Source organism: Colobus angolensis, unplaced genomic scaffold (genome assembly GCF_000951035.1).
Source record: "Colobus angolensis palliatus isolate OR3802 unplaced genomic scaffold, Cang.pa_1.0 Scaffold78, whole genome shotgun sequence".
NCBI lineage: Eukaryota > Metazoa > Chordata > Mammalia > Primates > Cercopithecidae > Colobus > Colobus angolensis.
In genome coordinates this window covers 774,792-799,431 of record NW_012121598.1, presented here as the reverse complement: position 1 = coordinate 799,431, position 24,640 = coordinate 774,792, and the positions used below count along the sequence as shown (strand labels likewise).

Genomic DNA, 24,640 nt, shown 5'->3' with positions numbered 1-24,640 from the left:
ACCCTTCTGGAAACTTACGCTTTGACCCTGCATTTCCATTTCTATGAATCTAATCTAAGGAAATAACCTCTAATACTGAAGAAGAAAACCACTGCAAAGATGTTTTTCACAAACGTATTCATAATCTGGTCACCCCTCTGTTAACTGGCTTGTGGATTAGGGCTAATTATGTCCTGGGGACAGAAAAAAAAAACTGCAGGCTCCACACAGGCCAGGAAAGGCTCAGGACACCACTTTAATATGGGGACAGAGAGCAATCCAAATATCAAAACACTGGGGAAGGGTTAACTAAAACATGGAACCCAAGATGATTTCTGTAGTCTTTTAAAATTATGTTCATAAACATTACATAGGCCAGGTGTGGTGGTTCACATCTGTAATTCCAGCACTTTGGGAGGCCAAGGCAGGTGGAACACCTAAGGTCAGCAGTTCAAGACCACCCTGGCCAATATGGCGAAACCCTGTCTCTAGTAAAAATACAAAAATTTTTAGCCAGGCATGGTGGTGTGCACCTGTAATCCCAGCTACTAGGGAGGCTGAGCCATGAGAATTGCTTGAACCCAGGAGGCAGAGGTTGCAATGAGCTGAGAGATCGTGCCACTGCACTCCAACCTGGGTGACAGAGTGAGACTCTGTCTCTCTCTCTTCATATATACATATATATATATAATGTTTACATCATGATCAGGAAACAAATTAGAAATGTAATATTCTCTCAACTATGTAAGAGAAAATGTATTAGAAAAAACAAAGCCAAAATCTTAACACTGGTAAGTGGTTTTCTCTGGGTTTTAGAATAATGAGTGATTTTGATTTCTTCAGCTTTTATGTATTTTATAGAAGTCTCTACTATACACATACATTAATATTGGCTGGGCATGGTGGCTCACACCTGTAACCCCAACACTTTAGGAGGCCGAGAGTGGGGGATCACCCAGGAGTTTGAGACCAGCATGGAAAACATAGGGAAACCCCATCTCTATTTAAAAAAAAAAAAAAAAAGTTAGCCAGGCATATTGGTGCATCCAGCTACTAGACAGGCTGAAGTGGAAGGATCACTTAAGCCCAGGAGGTCAAGGCCACAGTGATCTGTGATTTCACCACTGCACTCCAGCCTGGGGACAGAGGGAGACCTTGTCTCAAAATAAATAAATAAAATTAATATTAATAAAATCTTCCTTTAGATGACAATTAACATTTACTAAGTCCTCTACATAAGCATGTAACTTGTGAGTTGGCTACCACTATCATTCCCATTTAACAGATGGTAAAACTAAGGCAGATAGCAGTTAAGTGACTGTCAAGGTTATACAGCCCATGGGTGGACTGTGATTTGTACCCAGGTATTTTGGTGTCAGAGCCTCTACTTTAAACCACTACACCGTACTATCTCTATGACCTTTAGAACAATATGTCTCAACAGCAACAAAACAATGCTTGTGTGATAATGTTAAATGGGAAAAAAAAAAAAAAAGGTATACTTTCTACAACTTCCCAGAAAAGGGAAACCATTTTTCAAGGTACTGATACCTAAATATTAGCAATGGTTTTAATATGATTATAATTATTTTTCCTCTTCTTTGTGTGTACTTTTCTCAAATTTTCTTTAATACATTATACATTTAAAATTTCTTTTTTTTGAGACGGAGTCTCGCTCTGTCGCCCGGGCTGGAGTGCAGTGGCCGGATCTCAGCTCACTACAAGCTCCGCCTCCCGGGTTTAGGCCATTCTCCTGCCTCAGCCTCCCGAGTGGCTGGGACTACAGGCGCCCGCCACCTCGCCCGGCTAGTTTTTTGTATTTTTTAGTAGAGATGGGGTTTCACCGCGTTAGCCAGGATGGTCTCGATCTCCTGACCTCGTGATCCGCCCGCCTCGGGCTCCCAAAGTGCTGGGATTACAGGCTTGAGCCACCGCGCCCGGCCTAAAATTTCTTAAATTACTCAAACAGATTTTTTTTAGATTGAAGAGAAGAAGAAATCACCAAGTAAGACATGGATGTTTCATACAGAAGGAAGAAGATATTTCATGGTGCATACCCAGTCATCACATCCTGCCTTTCTTTCTAAATGTCCACAGAATGATAGAATCACAGCGCAAAACTTCTCACTTTCCAGAAAATAAAAATCATGTTTTCATGGTCCTGACACTATATCTATCCCCATGGAAAAAGCCCCATAGAAAGAACCCCATGGGGCAGGGTCAGGAGGAGGCCTGGCTAAGTTTCTGATTTCCAGCCACCCCATCTGAGGTTGTTTGGCCTCCTAGTGGTACAAGAGTTGAGAAAAAATTATTCAGGCAGACAGTGAGGGTATGGAAGTCCTCAGTAAGGTGTTTTCATTTTAATGAAAAGCAGCCCCAAGTCATTTTCCTGTCTAACAAAGAGCAGCCTGTAAAATCGAGATGCAGACATAGATGCTGGAAGTTGTGCCAATCATGTTCAAGATGGCGGCTCCATTTTCCCTCTGTCAGCCATGTGTACAGTAAGGAGCAGACAAGATGGCCCCAACTAAGGGGAACGTTCATTTGCATAATAAGATTAGGGTGGGGAGGCCAGCCTTCCTGATGCACTATGTAAACATCATACCTGATCAAACCAATCTGTGAGCCCTTTTAAATCAGACACGGCCTCCACCAACCTGACTGTAAAATCTGATACATCCACCACCGGCCGGGTCTTTCCACTCAGAAGGCCCCTCTCTCTCAGTAGAGTTGTTTTTCTTTCTCTTTTCTTCTGCCTATGAAACCTCCACTCCTAAACTCCTTGTGTGTGTCCGTGTCCTAAATTTTCCTGGCGCAAGACAATAAACCATGGGTATACACCCCAGTCAATGTAGCCACTTCACTAGCTCCCTTCCAGGCTAACACCTCATGGTTCCTCTCTTGAAAATGTACACAAATATTTCTCTCATTCAGCCAAGAAGGCTACTTCCGCTTTATTTCATTAATTATCCATAGCCTATTCCTGGATTCAGTATTTATAAACAAAAAGTCCTCTGAACCAGTTTTATTGACATCATTGACAGTCACATAGCAGAATGTCCTGGCCTTTGCAGTCAAATTTCACTTTCGAACTATAAGCAACAACTTCAAAAACACAAAAGAATATGTTAGAGGGAATGTCCAAGTTTCAAAATGCCGAAAAATCTCAATTACTCTCTAATTCTAACAATGTAACTTCACCTAAACTTCCAAATCAGAAAACCCAGAACCATAATCCAGCCCTGCCTGTGGAGAAGGTGGAGCATGATGCAATGTCAAAGAAACAAACCAGGGCAAGAATCATAATTTTTTAATGCCACTTCTTTTTTTTTTTTTTTTTTTTCTTTTTTGAGTCTGGCTGTGTCACCCAGGCTGGAGGGCAGTGAGGAGATCTCAGCTCACTGCAACCTCCACTTCCCGAGTTCAAGCGATTTTCCTGTCTCAGCCTCCTGAGTAGCTGGGATTACAGGCACGCGCCCCCATGCCCAGCTAATTTTTTGTATTTTTAGTAGACACGGGGTTTCACCATTTTAGCCAGGCTGGCCTCATGTAATCTGCCCACCTCGCCGTCCCAAAGTGCTGGATTACAGGCATAAACCACCCCACCCAGCCTAAATGCCACTTTTAAACCATGGTGTAATATAAAACATATTCTGTCTTTGTTCCTGGCTCCTAGCTCAAAGTTCCTAAAACCCTTGGGATTACCTGAGTGATGGAAGTGTCATTTGTTTTTCATAATGAGTCCCTGAGTTTATGCTAGTAAGGTGACTCAAGGTGGGATCCCTAGATGGCTTCAGGATGGGGCTGGTCACCAGAAAAACCAAACGTGACTGTGATTAGAGGGCTGGAACTCTCAGCCCCACCTCCAACCTTGGGAAGGGGAGTGAGGCTGGAAACTGAGCTCTATAAAAACTCTTCAACAATAAGACAAGAGCTTCCAGGTTGGTGAACTCACTGATGTGCTGGATGGTGATGTGACCGGAGAGGGCCTGGAAGCTCTGCACCACCCTGCTACCTTGCCCTGTATGTCTCTTCCATATGGCAATTCCTGAGCTGTATCCCTTATACTAAACCAGTAAACCGAGGTAGAGTGTTCCCCTGAGTTCTTTGAGTAGTTCTAGCTGATTATCGGACCTGAGGAGGATGGATCATGGGAGCCTTGGAATTTGTAGTTGGCCAGACACAGGTGCGGGTCCCCTTGGGACTAGCAGCAGATGCCCTGCCTGGCTGGCATCTGAAGTGAGGGCAGTCGTGCAGGACTGAGCTTTAAACTACGGGGCCTCCACTAACTCCGGAAGCTAATGTCACAACTGAATTGAATTACTGGGCACCTAGCTGGTACTGATTGGTATTGAAAAAGATAACATATATTTGATATTAGAAGTGGCATCAGAAAACATCACTTAGGAACCAACAGGAATTACTGACATTGACCTAAAGTAAGTCTATAGCAACAAGCAGAAAAAGAAACAGTTGAAGGAAGTAACAGCCACACAATCTTTCTTTCTTTCTTTTTTTTTTTTTTTGAGGCAGAATCTTGCTCTGTCGCCCAGGCTGGATCTCGGCTCACTGCAACCTCCACCTCCCGGGTTCAAGCGATTCTCCTGCCTCGGCACCCACGAATAGCTGGGATTACAGGAGCCTGCCACCACACCCAGCTAAGTTTGTATTATTAGTAGAGATGGGGTTTCACCATGTTGGCCAGGCTGGTCTTGAACTCCTGACCTCAAGTAATCTACCTGACTCGGCCTCCCAAAATGCTGGGATTACAGGTGTGAGCCACCCTGCCCGGCCAGCCACACAATCTTAACCAGAAGGCAAAAAAAAAAAGGAGGCTTATGCCTGTAATCCCAATACTTTAGGGAGGCTGAAGTGGGTGGGTCACTTAAGATCAGGACTTTCAGAACAGCCTGGCCAATGTGGTGAAACCTGGTCTCTTCAAAAATTAGAAAAAATTAGCTGGACCTGGGGGACATGGTTGCCCGCGCCTGTAATTCCAGCTACTCTGAAAGCTGAAGTACAAGAATTGCTAGAACCTGGAAGGTGGAGGTGACTGTGAGCTGAGATCACACCACTGCACTCCAGCCTGGGCAACAGAGTGGGACTCCGTCTCAAAAAAAAAAAAAAGACCAAACTGGACCCTAAAGTCAGCAGAGAAGAAATAGAAAACTGAAAACTTCTGTCAGCAAGGAGCATAAATCTGATATGATTTCTTAGTCTCCTCAGAAGATGGCCTGAAACACTTAACTTTTTTAAGAAATAAGAATTAACTACCGGCCGGATGTGGTGGCTCATGCCTGTAATCCCAGCACTTCAGGAGGCCAAGGTGGGCAGATTACTTGAGGTCAAGAATTTAAGACTAGCCTGGCCAACATATTGAAACCCGCTCTCTACTAAAAATACAAAAATTAGCCAGGCGTGATGGCGCACACTTGTAATCCCAGCTGCTTGAGAGGCTGAGGCACAAGAATTGCTTAAACCCAGGAGGCAGGGGTTGCAGTGAGCCGAGATCATGCCACTGCACTCCAGCCTCAGCAACAGAATGAGACTCTGAAAAAAAAAAAAAAGAAAGAAAGAGAAAAAAGGAAAAAAATCAATAAATAAAGTAAATTTAACTTTCATGTACCAAACGGCACATGCAATATATATTTTATAATCAAATAGTATTATGCTTTTAAGTTAGATTAATATTCCTCTATTAATTCTAAATTGATTGCATCCCTCCTTCAAAGAATCGAAATGAATGCTTTGATACGACCGCAGTCTAACTGGAAAAGTCAAGTCCCTGTTGATTGAAAGATAAGACAGCTGACTGGGCATCCCCTACTTCCATCACTGGCCCCTGGTTCCAGACCTGGTATGGACAAGTCTTTGGGACTTCATACCTTTCCACTACAGCCCTTCCTGGACAAGCAATACAGACTGCCTGTGTCAAAAGTTTCCTAATCTTATGCCACATGACATGGTTTGTGAGGAGCCAGGGCACCTGGCAGAGCTCAAACAGAGCTGCTGGCTAAGAATTACTCAGAGCATTCTTAATGAAAGATCCACCAAGCCAAGGATTGTCATCAACGCTTCAGCTATTTTTGCTTTTGAGGACACAGTGGGTCTCTGACTTACAATTGTCTCCTCTCAAGCCTAGGCCAGGCTGGGCCCACTCTGCTTTGGGTTTCAATAACCACAGGGTCAACCTTTAACAGATCGCTTTGCAGAACACTTCCAAAATCAAAGCAGAAAACAGACAACAAACAGGCTCCAGCTCTTGTCACCTACCCTGTTCCTCCCGCTAGACCCGGGCCAAGCTTACTGTGAGCTGTCGGTCTGGATCTCTGTAGCTTCCAGTCTCAGGGCACCAGCGAGCACTGTGTACACAGCATGGATCAGGCTTACACCTGGTGCCCAGGTGAAATGACTGCTGGAAAACTCCTCCTCCTCCTCCTCAACTAAATCCTCCCACCTGGGCTTTCTGGGCATATTTAATTAATTAAGTCAGCCCTAATGCTATTATCAGTTATTTACACCTCTTAACCAAATATTTTCTTATTTCACATCCAGAAGACAGGATTTGGTAGGAAAATAACCTATTTTGGCCGGGTGTGGTGGCTCATGCCTGTAATCTCAGCACTTTGGGAGGCCAAGGCAGGTAGATCATGAGGTCAGGAGATCGAGACCATCCTGGCCAACAATGTGAAACCCCATCTCTCCTAAAAATATGAAAATTAGCTGGATGTGGTGGCACATGCCTGTGATCCCAGCTACTGGGAAAGCTGAAGCATGAGAATCGCTTGAACCCAGAAGGCGGAGGTTGCAGTGAGCCACGATCGCGTCACTGCACTCTAGCCTGGCAACAGCGCAAGATTCCGTCTCAAAAAAAAAAACTATCATGGAAATAATAACTAACATTTCTTGTTTATCAGTTGTACTTGTGCTGTCTCAAAGACTCCTCATAACCTTACAAATAGAATTCCCATTTTACAGATGATAAAATTGAGGGTTTGAGTAGAGATAGAGAACTTGCCTAAGGTCACATGACTAAGCAACAGCACTTAATTCAAACTAATAATTCAGGAAAAATGCCTATTGGCTGAAATTATTTTATTTTGTTTTTGAGACAGTCTCGCTCTGTTGCCCAGACTGGAGTGCAGCAGCATGATCTCCACTCACTGCAGCCTTCGCCTCCTGGGCTTAAGCAATTCTCATGCCTCAAGTCTCTGGAGTAGCTGGGATTACAGGCACCCACAACCATGCCCAGCTAATTTTTCTACTTTTAGTCCAGCTAATTTTTCTACTTTTAGTAGAGACAGGATTTCGCCATGTTGGCCAGGCCGGTCTCAAACTCCTGGCCTCAAGAGATCCACCCACCTCGGCCTCCCAAAGCGCTGCAATTGACAGGCCTGAGCCACCAGGCCTGACCCAAGCTACTTTAAATTTGAGTGAAAATGAAATAATCCCAACACTTTGGGAGGCCAAGGCGGGTGCAACGCTTGAGCTCAGGAGTTTGAGACCAGCCTGGGCAACAGGGCAAAACCCCGTCTCTACTAAAAATATAAAAATTAGCCAGGCGTGGTGGTGTGTTCCTATAATCCCAGCTACTAGGGAGGCTGAGGCAGGAAAATCACTTGAATCCAGGAAGAGGAGGTTGCAGTGAGTGGAGATTGCCTCACCGCACTCCAGTCTGGGCCACAGACCAAGACTCTATTTCAAAAAAAAAAAAGTTAAAGTAGCTTGGTTGAATCCCATGGAGTAAGGTGGGAGATGAGAGTGAATATATGTTTTGCTTTGTTTTTTTCTAACAGAGTTTCACTCTGTTGCCCAGGCTGGAGTGCAGTGGCATGATCTCGGCTCACTGCAACCTCCTCCTCCCGGATTCAAGGGATTCTCCTGTCTCAGCCTCCTGAATAGCTGGGATTACGGGCGCCCACCACAACACCCAGCTAATTGTTATATTTTTAATATAGACAGAGTTTCACCATGTTGGCCAGGCTGGTGTCAAACTCCTGACCTCAGGTGATTCACCTGCGTCAGCCTCCCTGTTATTAAATTTTAGTTTACTAAATAAACTGAAAAGAAGGAAATTAAGTTTTTTGGCAGAGAAGGGCAAGGTACAATAATAGTACTGATTTAATTTTTTAAGAGTCTTTATCTTTGAGAAATATACACTGAGATTCTTATAGCTGAAATGACTCAGAATGTGCTTGAAAATATTTTAGGAGGTGTAAGTGGGTAGGAGTGTAGATGAAACAAAACAGGCCATGAGTTGGCAATAATTTGAAATCAGTGGATGGATATATATGGGCGTTCCTTGTGGTAGTCTATTTTTGTACATGTTTGATGAAAGTTTACACAATAAAAACTTAAAATGAGTGAATGAATGGAAAATCAAAAAAACAGTATGCCAGAGTAAACACTGGTTTTGCTCTTTAGTCACTGAAATGTTAAGGTTTGGACATATTTCAATAATAGCAAGATATTAACAACACAAGTAATAGCAACACAACTTATAATCATACATCCTCCCATGTGCACAGAGCTTCACAATTCAGAGGGCCCAAACGAGAGCCCACACTGGAAGTATTGATATCACTTTACAAAAGGGGAAACTGAGGTTCCAAGAGGCGGGGTCACTCAAGGGTTTCACACACTACATCAGCAGCAGGGCCAGAGCTAGCATGAATTCTTTTTCTGACGAGGAACTTTTTCTGAATATCCTTTGCAGCAGCAATGCAGGCATTAGCAGGAGCTAGCAATTCAGAGAGGGAGCAATTCCCAGTCTGCACCTTCCAGCTCCAGGGATGGCCCCTCTGCTGCGATGGGGCAGAACAGAAGAGTCCTGCATCCCTGGGTGGCCCCACATGCTGTCTCCTAGAGGGACAGGCTTCTAAGAAGGGGCAGATCTGGGTTTTATGGGCATTGAAGCCTATATAATTTGGGGCTTCAAATTTGGGGTTTCATAACCCAAAATTACAAATACAAAATTAGATACAATATCTAATATGTATTTCGAATAAGAAAGTAAATCACAACAAATACCTGGATCCTTGGTGAGTTAGGACCCTTTGTTCTGAGATCTCTTTTAGAAAATTTATCAGAAATACAAACATAGCAATGCTTGCTAGTTACAACCTGGCTACCTCTTGGAACATGGGAAAACTCCCTGCGCCCACAGCCAATGAAGGGTCAAAACAAGATTTAACTAGAGGAGGTGAAAGGAACAAGGGAGGCAACCAAAGCAAACATCATCATTTCCCTATTACATGAAGGACATTCCTGGAAACTGACTCACAAGATTACGGAAGCTAAGTCCCAGATCTGTAGTCAGCAAGCTGAAGACCCGGGAGAGCCTATGGTACAGTTTCAGTCTCAACACCAGCTCCAGACACAGGACAAGCCATGTTTCAGTTGAGTCTCAAGGCAGGAGAACATCCGATGTCCCAGCTCCAAGATACCCAGGCAGGGAGGGCTGATTGTCTGTCATTCATGGGAACGTGAGCCTTTTTGTTCTATTCAGGCTTTCAGCTGATTGCGTAAGGCCAACCCACGTTGGGGAAGACAATCTGCTTTGCTCAATCTACCCATTCAAATGTTACTCTCATCCAGAGACACCCTCACAGGCACACCCAGAATACTGTTTCACCAAACTTCTCGGCACCCCACAGCCTAGTCAAACTGGAACATAAAATTAACCATCATACCCTCTGACTTAAACTCTAAGAAGGTAGGTCTAAATCTGGAAATATCTCAAAAAGGAAATTGTTACTGTCACCTGATTAGCACAACTTCGGGCGCCAAGAAAATGCCAAACAGCCCATAAACGAGATTCTTAGCGTGATCTCATCTTAATCTGAAATACATGCAAGTAATGTGTCCAGTAATATTTACAGCACACATCAATGGCACCGCATTAGATACTTCATGAAACCAGGAAGGCAACTGACTGTTTCCCCTTGCTGTAAATATTCTGAGTCCTGCTGTATTAATTCTGTTTTTCATTGTCTGTATTTTTTTTATGGTTTGACATTTGGGGGCCTTGCTAATCCCAGAAAGACTGCCCCTCCCACAACTAACTCATTCTGAGAGACGGTAAAAGACTTGCCTGACTTGCCTGACTTGCCTATGACCACACCTTTGATATGTAAACCAACCAATCCAGAGTCATATTCTGAACCAGCTCCTCTATCTGGCTTTTACACTCCAGGAGGCAATTTTCCTCTGCCCCCAGGCATCAGACAAATACGACCACAGGCAGCTGATGCACCCTGGAGCACTCTAAAATTATTCAAACTAGCCAATCTCAAACCTGGTCAGCCCTTTCCCCTGCCTCCCAATACTGTCTTTCGCCTGTTCTTTCCCCTCACTTTTTCTGCCCCCTGACCTATGCAGGTGCTTTCCCCTATGGCCCTATGTGGGGGGTTATGCCTCCTGTCTCTAGTGAACTGTGAGTAAGAGCTTCTTCCTTCATGGCAGTCACCTCCTGATCTGTTGGCCTCACCATACTTGATTAAAACAAATCCCAGGTACATATAATACATCTAGATTAAAATGCATGTGCTAACTATTCAGTCAGATAGAAGCCTTTACATGTTTAACAAACTTTTGCTGGGCTCCTTCTCCTCACATATCCACTAAACTGTCAGATGGCATTTAAAATGCAATTTAAGCCGGGCACGGGGGCTCATGCAGGTAAAAATTCTGATAAAAATTCTCCTAATCCCAGCACTTTGGGAGGCCAAGGCAGGTGGATCACTTGAGGTCAGGAGTTCAAGACCAGCCTGGCCAACACGGTGAAACCCTGTCTCTAAAAAATACAAAAACTACCCAGGCATGATGGCGGGTGCCTGTAACCCCAGCTACTCAGGAGGCTGAGTCAGGAGACACACCTGAACCCGGGAGGCAGAGCTTGCAGTGAGCCAAGATCCCGCCACTGCACTCCAGCCTGGGCAACACAGCAAGACTCCGTCTTAGAAAGGAAAAAAAAAAAAAAGATGCCGTCTCTAAAATGCAATTTAATTACATATTACCGAAGAATGTTACAATTGTGTGGGTGATTGAGCTAAATTTTTGCAACTAAATAACATAGTTACAGTTTGAGTTTTTAATGCAGTAACCACTCTAGAAGCAGCAGCACGTGGCCTTCTTTTCCCTTGTCATATACTATCCTCCCTTCTATTGAAACTTAAGATACCTTCTCCACCAAGAAAAATCTTCACATCTGTTTTGTCCATTTAACCTTGATAAAGGAGGGCATCTGCCCGAAGTGCACAGAAAGGAAGGTAAGAAACAAGTTTTCTGCAGCATATAAGTCTGTGCAAATTCAGGTTTATACCTACACTTGAATTTGTCTCAATCGCACAGTGGCTAAATTTGCAGAAGTGAAAATCAGGAAACATAATCTAAGCTGAATTTTTCTTAGGAGAATTTTTACCTGCACAAATGATATAGGATTAAATTACTTACGTTTAGCTATGCTAAATATGTAAGTACATCTTTACGAAAGAGACTTACATGAAATCCGCATGGTCACAATTCTGCTGCTATTTAAGAATGTTTCTAGGCTGGGTACGGTGGCTCACGCCTGTAATCCCAACACTTTGGGAGGCTGAGGCAAGTGGATCATGAGGTCAGGAGATTGAGACCATCTTGGCTAACATGGTGAAACTCTGTCTCTACTAAAAATACAAAAAATTAGCCGGGCGTGGTGGCACGCACTTGTAGTGCCAGCTACTCGGGAGGCTGAGGCAGAAGAATTGCCTGAACCTGGGAGGCAGAAGTTGCAGTGAGCCAAGATCGCACCACAGCACTCCAGCCTGGGCGACAGAGAGAGACTCTGTCTCAAAAAAAAAAAAAAAAAAAAAAAAAAAAGAATGTTTCCACAAGTATTCATTGAGTGCCTACTATATATAAGGATGCATGCTGAGAGACAGCAATTTCTCCAGGCCTGGCCCCTTCCCCCTCTTTTAGCTAGGGCATTGAGGCTTTACATGGGAAAACAAAGTTCTGGAAAGTGATCCGCACAAAGGAGCGGCTTTGAGTAGGAGAAACTTCCAGTGTTGGAACAAATTAACCCTGCTGCTGGAGGAGAAACAAAACCAGTTTGACACGGGCTGATTTTCACAAACAGTTAGGAGACTATTGGAGTGGTCCAGGTGTGAGCATTAGAAATGCAAATAAAGATTCAGATAAGATAGAGGCTGGGAAGAAAGAAAAATTTCAGGAGATGTGGGAAAGGTTTCTGGAAGAAAAAAAAAAAAAGCCAAAGTTGACATCTAGGCAGCTGAAGAAAAAGGAATTATATGAGCAGAAAAAGGGAAGTTAGGGCAGGGACCTGTTTGGGCTACTTTTGGACAGTTGGGTTCAAGATTTTGAAAGTAGAATCACTTGCAATGAGAATCTCCTCACTGCGGATGTAAAGGAGGGCAGTCTAGCGCACTGGGAAGACGGAGAAAGAAAATTGGATAGGCATGTGTTACTAAAGTTTAGGTCTGAGAGCTTAATGCCAGACAATGGCAATTTGATCTAGGGGTCACAAAGCAGCAACCTGCAAGCCAAGTACAGGCCAGAGCCGTGTTTTGCTTGGCTCACAGTACTTTTCTTGAATTTTGAATTCAGCATCAACATTAAAAAATTCAAAGATGTCGCCAAAAATATTCTAGATTCTTGGCCTCTAACACTAAGCCCACATTCTCACATGGAAACTCTTGGCTGGAGCTGAGCAGTCATTGGTCTTCTCCACCCTGCACAAGGTCTCAGTTCACTCCAGCCCCACTCAGCCTTTGTTGTTCATTTGTTACCTGCTCAGCCCTGGTGTGCATTTCAGCCTGTGGTTACCGCTAATGGCAGTGAGAGCCCTTGGAAGGTCTTAATAAAGCTGGGTTTAGAAAGACTTCGAAAGAGTCCCCAGGAGAAGTTGAGAGGATGAATTGGAGCAATTCAGTTGAGTTCAGCATTTTTGAGTGTTTACTAGACGCCAGGCATCGTGCTAGGCACTGCAGAGTCAATGATGGGTAAGAAGAGTCTGTCTGTTATAACAGGAAAGACCAGGAATATGAAGATCCATTAAGTGGCTGTTTCAGAAATTCAGGCACCAGTGAGGGCAGAGTCTGGGCAATGGGAACAGAGGTGAAGGGTGTGAATGTGAGACACACACTGACATTTTTGCGACAATCAGCTATAGGGGATAAAGAAGAAGGAAGAATGTGAACTATGACATTATATCCACTTGTTCAGGAGAATATAATGAAGACAGGATGTAAGTAGCCATACTAGAATTACTCAAAGTGGAGTAAAGTTCCAAGGCACTGTGGGAGAGAAGAAAAGCACACCCCTTGAAAACTGAATGAGTGCTGTTCTGAGAAAGGATAGCAGCTGTGCTCTTCCTCTTGGCACAGCTCCTCTTGAGTAATGGCAGTGCTATTCTTGCCTGTGTGTTCAGGAACTGTATTAGTATATTGTTAACAAATAAAGAAAATGGAGCAATCTTCACTTAGCCCTGCAGGGCCATGTTGAAACTCTCCCTCTAGAGCTGTTATAAATCCAAACATTTGTTTAAATATTAAGCTGTGAAGCAAGTACACCAGCAGTGGGCCAGGACTGAGTCATCGGGGAAACAGGAACACTCTATATAGCTCTCCGATGATTCAAGAAGTGGAGCCGCGCTGGGGTTCTTTAGTTCCCTCACTCTTCAGGGGCAAAACTGTAGGAATTTTCTTTACAGAGTTACTGATTAAGAGTTGCTAATGAGGACTTTACAATGAAACAGTGGCTCCCTTTGCTCCTGAGAAATGTCCTACAAATTTCCTTGGCCTGTGCTTATTTTACAATCAGAGAATTCATTATAACAAGAGAACTGACAATTTCACCAAACCAATACAATTGCTAAGCAGAAAACAAGAATAATATTTACACAAGGAAAATGCTTGCATTCAGATTCGAGGAAAGAAAACACATGTCAGTCAATTGGATTATTTCAACTGAAAGTTAAGAGTTTTGACTGAATTATATAGAAAAAAAAAAAAGAACACCTTGTTTTTCTGCTTGCTGTAGCCAGTGGGAGCCTGACTTCTCACGTTCTAGTACATAAATAAGCACAACTTAGCTCCCCTTCAACCCCACCACTCATAGTTGCCTCTGGGCAGGTAATTTTCAGGTTTCCTTTCCTAGTCTGTACATGCCTGCGTGTGCCCATCTGCAGACTGTAGGACACGACTCACTGGAAAAAGAAGTCTGACGTGGAATCAATGTACTCCCAGTCACACAACAGGGATCAACTTGTTTTCCTGAGTTTGTTAAATGAGCACATTAAAATTACTCATCAGCCTCAGGAGCACTGGGATTTCCACTCAGAATCTGACATGCAAGAAGTTCACTGTAAACCGGACTGGCCATTTCATTCAGGCATATCATTCCTTGGAATCCAGTGTGTGAGGTCTTACCATAATGAGAAAACACTCTTTAATTACAAGGTATACATCTGCTATTTGGACATAGTTGGAGAGACTCTAAACTCAATCCTTTCGTAGTTGGGATAGAATGAGGTGTAGACAGCTCACGTGTCTCCTGTGTCCAGCTAGATGACACTGACCATTCCCGGTGAAGCTTTGTCTGAGGGTATATCAAAAATCAAAAGACCCAGGACCACAGCCCAGGGAGTGCTAGGTACAGCTCATCCTGACCCATTTTGGGCCATGTTTTCTTCATCAATGGAATAAAGGAGCAGGCTGGGTGGCATCAAACTTTGCTATCCTCTAAAACTTTGCTATCCTCTAAATGAGAAAAGGAAAATAGAAGTTCACAAGCAGGCTTTCAAATGGGGACACTTATTGTAATAACTCCTTAGATTGACCCGAGATGTGAATTTTTGTGGCAAAGAATAACAAGGCCTTAATAAGCAGGCCTGGAACATAATTAGAATGGAAACCATTCCTCCCAATCTCTCCCCCCAAGTCCCCAAATCATTTGTGGAAGTCTTGATATGTGACAGGTATTGTGCTATGCACTTATCATAATTACTCACAAAAACCAGAGAGCTGGGAATTACTATTCCCATTTTATAAGTGAGGAAATGGAGATTGTGAGACCATGAGATAGTCATTTAGCCATTTTGAGTCCATTTCCCTGAGTATAAAATAAGTGGAGGTGTCTAGTTGCCATTAAAGACCTTTCTTATTCAATGATTCAAAACAAGCTTGGATTTTATCACCTAGACCTTGAAAGGCTCATGACTTTCCTCCAAACTCAGATGCCCCTCATCCATCTCAAGCATCATTTATGTGCTCAGAGAAACACAAAACCACATTTACTAGACCAGCACTGTCTTGAAGAGCTCTCACAATCTATACTGTAAACACGGTGGTTGTTAAAACACATCATTTTCCTATAAAGACATCATGGGCTACCTTAAAACAAATAGCCAAATATATAAAAAAGTTATCATAGAGTGAAATCACCACAATCCCCACTTCCAGAAGCAGCCCTCCCTCCCAGAAGTCAGAAATTGGTCCCAGGATAAAGACAAGCCATTTTCTCTCCATTCATGTAGCTAGGGTCAGAGCTGCTGGTTCCCAGCTAGGCAGAATGAAAATTCCCTGAGGACTGGGCTAGAGCCAAAACATGGAGATTCATTATGATCAGAAGGGAGTCACCCCATGGTATTCAAGGATGATCATCAACATTATCACCCATCACCCACCATGCATTTATAAAGTACTTACTATGTACAAGGCACAACAGCTAACCTGCGTCACTTACTGAAGAGGCCAAGTTTCTCTTTTCCTAACAATCAAAATCATGAAGGTGAATATGACTTTAACAACCTCAGGCAGGATCCTAGGGACCACACAGGGTGTCTGTAGAAGGAAAGTACATGGGAGACTCTTCTGCGTAGGTGGGGTAAGGGACCCTAAGAGCAAGTGATGGACATGTCGGGATCATGACTTAAGAGATGTGCCTAGTTGTAGCCATTTTTTAAACCAATTGTCCATTTGGTAGAACCAGTTGTATTAATTTGCTAGGGCTGCCATAACAAAACACTACAGACTAGATGAAGTCTAGAACAGAAATTTATTTTCTCAAAGTTCTGGAGATTGAAAGTCCAAGACCTCGGTGCTGACGAGACTGGTTTCTCCTGGGACCTCTCTCCCTGGTCTGCAGAGGGCCACCTTCTCACTGTGCCTTTGCGTGGCCTTTTCTCTACGCACATGTGCTCCTGATGAGTCTTCTTCTTATAAGGATACTATTCATATTTAATTAGGACCCCACTCTAATGATCTAAATTTAATTATTCTTTAATTTTTTCTTTTTTTTTGAGACAGAGTCTTGCTCTGTTGCCCAGGCTAGAATGCAGTGGTGTGATGATCTTGGCTCAATGCAACCTCCTCCTCTCGGGTTCAAGCGATTCTCATGCCTCAACCGCCTGAGTAGCTGGAATTACAGACGCACACTGCCCCCCCACCAGCTAATTTTTTGAATTTTTAGTAGAGGCAGGGTTCCCCTATGTTGGCTAGGCTGGTCTCAAACTCCCAGCCTCAAGTGATCTGCTCACCTCGGCCTCCCAAAGTGCTGGGATTACAGGCATGAGCCACCATGCCTGGCTAATTATTCTTTTATTGAGACAAGGTCTTGCTATGTTGCCCAGGCTAGCCTCAAACTTCTGAGCTTAAGCAGTTCTCCCACCTTAGCCTCCCAAGTAGCTGGGGTTACAGGTGCTCACCACCACTTCTGACTAAGGCACTATCTCCTAATACAGTCACATTCTAAGATACCGGGGGTTAGGGTTTCAATATATGAATTTGTTGAGTCCATAACACCAGGATTTGCCCTTCCCAAAGTTATAGACATAGATAGTCCCAGTGTGTTCTAAATTTCCGGGGTTTTTTTTGTGGTTGTTGTTCTGTTTTGTTTTTTCCACGAAGTTCTCTACCTCCTGTCCCAATTTAGCACTTTCTCAATGTAAATCACAGGGATGATTGGCTAGATCTACTTTTCTTTATTATTATTACCATCCACATCTGGGGATTACAAAGATTTTTGAGGCTGGGATTAAGAAGGTACTGGTTGCCCGGCGCAGTGGCTCACGCCTGTAATCCCACCACTTTGGGAGGCTGAGGTGGGTGGATCATGAGGTCAGGAGTTCGAGACCAGCCTGGCCAACATGGTGAAACCCCATCTCTACTAAAAATACAAAAATTAGCTGAGCGTGGTGGCACATGCCTATAGTCCCAGCTACTCAGGAGGCTGAGGTAGGGGAATCACTTGAACCCAGGAGGTGGAGGTTGCAGTGAGCTGAGATCATGCCACTGCACTCCAGCCTGGGTGACAGAGTGAGACTCCGTCTCAAAAAAAAAAAAAAACAAAGAAGCAACTGGTTGGCTTCAAGCCAGGTCTGGGCAGCTTTTCATAAACTACCCAAACTGATCCTATTTACCAAGTCTTCAGCGTCAAAGAGGAGTTATATAGTAGATAGTGGAGCAAGGAAAGGTGAAAGGAGAAGAAAAAAGTACATCTATGCCCAGAAATGCCTTGTCATGGATCTGTCTCCATTCTTTATAAGACATTTCCTGTGTTACAACACATCGGATTAACAAAGCTAGACACAGGCAACATGGGGCAGAAACCGTTCTGCAAAGGAATCCAGTTTCGTTTCAACATTCAATTTCATTTTCACTGGCAGAACACCAGCCACGCAGACACGCACACACAGACCCTGGGCCCTGACTGACATTTCAAGCACCCCCATTCCAGATGTGTTTATGTATTTGTCCAGCCAGAAAAAAAAAAAAAAAGCCCCAAATTTAAACAAAGTCATTTCCCAAACCACGAGCTATCTCCTTAATGAATTTGGTTTTTTGGACTTAGTCACAAGCAACCTTTTCCAACCCAACTATTCATTTAATAAATATTGAGTACCTCCCCAGGCTTGGGGATATAAGGCCATAAGCTTGGGAAGGGATACAGGTAAGTTCTGATAAATGATACCTACTTCAGCCCTCTATACCAAGTGCAGTGTTGGGTGCCTTAAATTCTTGGGAAGGTGTTATTATCTCCACTGTACAGTGAAGAAGCCGAGGCTCAAAGAAATTCAAAAGCCAAGGTTAGGCTGGGCGTGGTGGCTGCTTTGGGAAGCAGGGAAGGGCAGATCGCTTGAGGTCAGCAATTCAAGACCAGCCTCCCCAACATGGTGAAACCCTCTCTCTACCAAAAAATACAAAAATTAGCCAGGTGTGGTGGTGGGCAGCTAGTATAATCCCAGCTACTAGGGATACTGAGGCAGGCGAATCACTGGAGCCCGCGAGGAGGCTGCAGTGAGCGGAGATTGCCTCACTGCACTCCAGCTTAGGCGACAGAGCAAAACTATCTCTCTCAAAAAAAAAAAGCCAACGTTACAATGGACCTTGGAAATATCAATGGAAGTGTCAAGCCCAGAAGCCAAGTCATCTGGTCAGAGCCCTTTCTACTATCAGAGGATCTTAATCTGGACCCAAGAACATAGATGGGAAAATTTTTTACATCTTTATTTTTATGATATTTAATATGTACATCTTTTATTTCTCTAGTATCTAACTGAAATTTAACATTTACTTCAATTATGTATGTAACTGAAATTTAACATTTACTTCAATTATGTATGTAGCCAACAAACTACAGCAGTATTAGCAGTATTAGCAGTACTAAGACTTTGTCACCAATAGAAATCACAGATATTGGCCAGGCACAGGGCTCATGCCGGTAATCCCAGCACTTTGAGAGGCCAAGGCGGGCATATCACGAGGTCAAGAGATCGAGAGACCATCCTGGCCAATATGGTGAAACCCTGTCTCTACTAAAAATACAAAAATTAGCTGGGCGTGGTGGCACGCGCCTGTAGTCCCATCTATTCGGGAGGCTGAGGCAGCAGAATCGCTTGAACCCGGGAGGCGGAGGTTGTGGGGGGCCAAGACCGCGCCACTGCACTCCAGCCTGGTTACAGAGCAAGACTCCGTGTCAAATAAATAAATAAATAAATAAATAAATAACAGATATTTTCTTATATTACAAGTGTTACCTATATCTTGAAATATTGTTTATGTTCTTTACTACTTCAAAATTATGGTAACTATTTAATCCACTGCTAGATCTTGTTATTTAATAACCTTGTTATTAAATAATGCATTAGTTTTTTAAAGACATATATATTACTATAGCATAAACTCCTTTAACGTTTTGACAAGTGTTTTGCAATTGGTTTCCTTTATAATACTCCTCCTTTTGTTTTATATCTTTAAAAAAGCATTGTTCTGGTCTGGTGCAGTGGCTCACTTGTGTAATCCCAGCACTTTGGGAGGCCAAAGTGTGCGGATCACTTGAGGCCAGGAGTTTGAGACCAGCTGGACAACATGGTGAAACCCGCCTCCACTAAAAATATCAAAATTAGCCAGGTTTGCTGGCCTGCGCCTGTAGTCCCAGCTACTCCGGAGGCTGAGGCAGGAGAATAGCTTGAACCAGGGAGATGGAGGTTGCAGTGAGCCAAGATCGCACCACTGCACTCCAGTCTGGGCGACAGAGCAAGACTCTGTCTCAAAACAAAAAGTATTATTCTGAGAAAGAGTGTCTAACCTTCCCAGAAATGCCAAAGGGGTGCACAGCACAAAAATGGACCAGAGCCCTGCATTATACCAATGGGCAGCCCAGGCAAAGCCAGGGGCTCTGCACAGTGTCTTTGAGCAAAAAACCAGGTTAGAATTACGATAAATAAGAGAGACAGATGAAGAGGAAAGGAAATGAGCCCAGATTCCACCAGAAGACCCTTTCTCCCTTTCCACCAATTCCTGTTCAGCAGGTGCCCTAAATCCTCTCCCCTTCAGGTTTCAGCTGCAGCCGACCCCTCGAGCGCCCCTCTGTCCCACGGGCAGTGTCGGTGGATGACTGTGTCAGTCCCTGGTCCCCGGACGCCAAGCATCCACTCCCGCTCAGGGGCGGTGCCGAGTGACAATCAACAGGTGGAAGGCGCCAGAAACGTCCACACGCCAAGACCACGGATACTTCGGTTTCTAAGAACCCCTCTCGGCTTGGCCTCTCCGCGGCCCTGAGGCTCTGACACTCCACTCCGAGAAGGAAGCGAGTCCCAAGACCCGGGTTCCAGACAAGGGCAGCAAGAGCTGCGGGTGTCCGGAGTTGAGGAAGCAAAGTTTGGGGCGCGGCGCACCGGGTCTGCTGAGTCCCAGCTGCGGAAATCGAGTTAAGCCAACAAACAGCCTCAGTGGTGGGCGCTGTCCCTGCCCAGTCTCCCTCTGCTGGCCCAGGGCCAGAGATCGGCCGCGGATGCCTCTTACCCTGGCGTGAGCGGAGCCTTCGGTCACTGCGTGGCGCAGCAAAAATCGCCGCTCCCTTCTGGGTCTCAAGGCCTGTACTGGGGCCCCGCCCGACCGCCCGCCCTCCAGGCGGAGGCTGGAGGCGGGGAAAGCGAGGCTCCCCCCAGGAAAGGTCCCGAAAGGTCCCGCCGTGCCCCGCCCGGGGCAGCAGCCCAGGCACCATGGTCAGTGCACACACAAGGGCTTTGAGCGCTCACCGGGCACAGAACCAGGAACAAGCGTCCATCCGGCCTGGGGCGCTGCTGGCTGGGCACACTCGCCCCTTGCGCGCCCTGAAGGGCGGCCCTGCAGGCTCGGGCGCACAGGCGGAGGACACCGAGGCCACCTGACGCTTCCGCCCCCTGGGTGCCAACGGCGTTTTGTAATCAGGGCAAGCAAAAGCGCACGTGGGGCGCTGTGCAGAGAGGCCCTGGCTGTTCCCACCGGGTCCTATGTGCCCTGGGCTTCTCACCAGGTTCCCACAGCTGCCCAGAAACACAGGTATTTCCGCGCTCATTTCACAGAGAAGGTGATCGAGGTTCAGCTTTGGTGTGCGCTGGAGCCCTTCCCTCAAAACGTGCAGGCAGGGGTAAGCTGCCTTCCAGCCACTGGCCTCCACAGTGTCCCGTCCCATATTCATGACTGGACATTTTCAATTGGTGGCTCTTTCCAGGTGGATGTAAAGTGTCAGTGAGTGGTTCTCCCCCATACCAGATTCAGTAACCCTTTTTACAATAAATATAGGGTGTCCCAAAAGTCTCATAACCTAAGAAGTGCAAGTGCTAGAAGCTTTCAAAAAAACAACTCTTGAAAGTTTCTCTCGTGCCTCAGCCTCCCGAGTAGCTGGGACTACAGGTGTGCGCCACCATGCCTGGCTAATTTTTGTATGTTTCAGTAGAGATGAGATTTCACCATGTTGGCCGAGCTGGTCTCAAACTCCTGGCCTCAAGCGATCTGCCCTCCTGGGCCTCCCAAGGTGCTGGGATTACAGGCGTGAACCACCATGCCCGGCTTGAATTATTTTAAAAAATGTTTTCAACTGATACTTTCTATCTTTAATCAAAGGAACTGACTGTATCTAGGGAAAATCATCATGAACAATATAATACAAACGCAGACTGTAGACTTTTAGTGGTAACTCAATTCCATCTGCAGCATTGCTTCTGTGATATGATTTTCTTTTCTTTTTTCTTTTTTTTTTTTTTGAGATGAAGTCTCACTCCCTTGTTCAGGCTGGAGTGCAGTGGCATGATCTCAGCTCACTGCAACCTCCGCCTCCCAGATTCAAGTGATTCTTCTGCCTCAGCCTCCCGAGTAGCTGGAACTACAGGCATCCACCACTACCCATGGCTAATTTTTGTATTTTTAGTAGAGACAGGGTTTCATCATGTTGGCCAGGCTGGTCTTGAACTCCTGACCAAGTGATCCACCCACCTTGGTCTCCTAAAGTGCTGGAATCACAGGTGTGAGCCATCACACCCAGCCAACATGATTTTTTGAAATGGCAAATAACTCTGGTAAATAAAAAATAAAGCTGGTAAAGAAGCTCTGAACAAAACAAAGTATACAACTCTTTTCTTCCTTTATTCCAATGGAACCATTCCTGGAAATTTTAGTATATTAAAGCCGTGCAAAATGCTTAATGTTTATAATTATCTGAACTAGAACCTAAATAACTTTACCAAAAAAAAATGGTTTTTGCATACTTGAATGTTGGCACAAGGCACAGGACACCAGAAATTGTGCAGGACTCTGGACAGTTAATTGGGTTTTTGTTTTTGTTTTTTTGTTTTTTTTTTAATTGAGACAGGGTCTTACTCTGCTACCCAGGTTTGAGTGCAATGGTGCAATAACAGCTTACTGCAGCCTTGACCTCTGGAGCTCAAACAGTCCCCCCACCTCAGCCTCCCAAGTGACTGAGACCACAGGCATGTGCCACCATGTCCGACTAATTTTTTTCTAAATTTATTTATTTTTTGTAGAGATGGGGGTCTCACTATATTGCCCAGGCTGGTCTTGAACTCCTGGGCTCAAGCCATCCTCCTGCCTCAGCCTCTCAAGATGCTGGGATTAGAGGAGTGGGGCACCATGTCCGGCCAGGACAGTTCATTGTTATATGGCACTGTTCGCATAGCACGGGAGGTTGGCTTCCTTGGTTCCCGCTCTCTAAATGCCAATAGACTCTGTCCCAAATTTATGACAAATAAAAAGTCCCCTCCCATATTTCCAAAATGCTTCACCCCACGTCCCGGTCCCATCACCCTCCACATCCAAGCCAAGCAGCCCTGGTTTAAATGGGAAGGATGCAGGCAGGAAGGAGTCACAGGGGATGTGCTGCCTGCTGGGTGGTTTGAGACTGATGGCTGCGGAATCAGATTCAGATTTAAGAAACATGTCCTGGGCCGAGTGCGGTGGCTCATGCTTGTAATCCTAGCACTTTGGGAGGCTGTGGCGGGTGGATCACGAGGTCAGGAGCTTGAGACCAGCCTAGCCAGCATGGTGAAACCCTGTCTCTACTAAAAATACAAAAAAATTAGCCGGGCATTGTGGCACGTGTCTGTAGTCCCAGCTACTCAGGAGGCTGAGGCAGGAGAATTGCTTGAACCCGGCAGGTGAAGGTTGCAGTGAGCCAAGATCGTGCCACTGCACTCTAGCCTGGGTAACAGACTGAGACTCCATTAAAATAGGAAGGAAGGGAGGGAGGGAAGGAGGAAGGGAGGGAGGGAAGGAGGGAAGGAAGGAAGGGGAAGAAGAGAGGGAGGGAGATGTCCTGACCATATCCCCCATGCTGAGAGCCTCCAGTGTATTTGTTCTACTATCTCACTCAACAACCCTCCTTCCAGTGTAAAAGAGAACACTTCAAAGGAGAACAGAAGTTGCAACTTGCCCATCAGACAAGGAAGGGGACTGAGAGTTGACTCACTTACTCATGCAGTCATTCTTTCATCTGATGGATATTCTCTGAGTCCTTGCCTTCTGTGTCCAACTAGCCCTGTGCCTGCTGTGTAGGCATACACTGTTGAAAAAAATCAGACTTGATTCCTACCCATGTGAAGTTTGCAGAGGAATGAAAGTGCACTTGGGGATATGGGAAACTGAAAGAAGAATCATTAAAGGGTGGGAAGTGATAGGAGGAGCTAGCACTAAGAGGAACACACCCCAATTCAAGAACATCCGGGAGAAGGAAAACAAATCCAAACCAGGGCTCTGGGAAGATCTGCAGGCACATGGGCAGAAAGGACTGGCAACAGGAACGGGTGGAAATAGAGAATGGAACAGTGAAAGGGATCCTTATCACAAGAAAGGGAAGGCTCAGGAGGAAGATCAGAGCAAAGAGGCTGATCCTCCCGTACTGTCCTTCCTGCCTGATCAGCAAGCCCCACCTTCATCCCTTCCCCGCAGCAATGCTTCCTGGGTGAGTAGCTAGAGAAACAGCTCGTACCCTAGCCTCCCCAGCAAACCCTCCCTGGCTGGGACAGTAACCTAGCCAAGGCTTCACAGCTGCAATGAGACTTGTGGGAGAGCTAGGAATGAGTTCCTGCTATGCATCAGGGAGCAAGCATCACATGGAGTTTCATCCTGCCAAACCACAAGGCAGCCTCAGAACCAGATAGGCAGATGAACAGGGTGTATTAGTTTGTTTTCACACTGCTGATAAAGACATACCCAAGACTGGGAAGAAAAAGAAGTTTAATTGGATTTACAGTTTCACGTGGCTGGGGAGGCCTCAGAATCATGGAGGGAGGCAAAAGGTACTTCTTACATGGTGGCAACAAGAGAAAATTAGGAAGAAGCAAAAGCAGAAACCCCTGATAAACCCATCAGATCTCATGAGACTCACTATCACGAGAATAGCATGGGAGAGACCAGCCCCCATGATTCAATTATCTCACCCTGAGTCCCTCCCATAACACGTGGGAATTCTGGGAGATACAATTCAAGTTAATATTTGGATGTGGACACAGACAAACCATATTACAGCATCATACTTGTGTTTTATGCCTTGCTTTTAACAGACATCCCCAACACCTCCCAAACATGCTGTTTTCCTCACAGCTAATCTGCTTATCAAATAATAACCAAAACTGCCATGGAGTTTCCTCATCTGTGTCATTGAAGGTCAAGTTGTTGTTGTTGTTGTTGTTGTTTTCAGACAAGAAGCACTAATGTATATGGAGGTTCTATCTCAATCAGCATTTTCGGTTGCAAGAAAGAAACCAGCTCTGGATGCCTTAAGTAGAAAAGGGACATTAGGCTGGGCGCGGTGGCTCACGCCTGTAATCCCAGCACTTTGGGAGACCGAGACGGGTGGATCATGAGGTCAGGAGATCAAAACTAGC

General features: G+C 45.0%; 1 protein-coding gene across 3 annotated transcripts in view; it reads right to left on the bottom strand.

The window, feature by feature from the left end:
* Positions 1–24,087, bottom strand: part of SQRDL (sulfide quinone reductase-like (yeast)) — a 59,794-nt gene extending 35,707 nt beyond the window's left edge. Inside the window, exons 1-2 of one of the 3 annotated variants that reach the window (XM_011928549.1) lie at positions 24,005–24,087; positions 23,224–23,316 (exon numbers count right to left, since the gene is read on the bottom strand). Coding sequence is in view for 1 of the 3 variants with exons in the window: in XM_011928547.1 (XP_011783937.1) it covers positions 3,347–3,351; positions 20,283–20,484 (207 nt within the window). In the remaining 2 variants the exon portion in view is untranslated. Of the gene's footprint in view, positions 1–3,346; positions 3,352–20,282; positions 20,655–23,223; positions 23,317–24,004 lie in introns of those variants that run through there. The other 2 variants (XM_011928547.1, XM_011928548.1) reach the window with 2 other exon arrangements.
* Between the last annotated feature and the right edge of the window lie 553 nt (positions 24,088–24,640).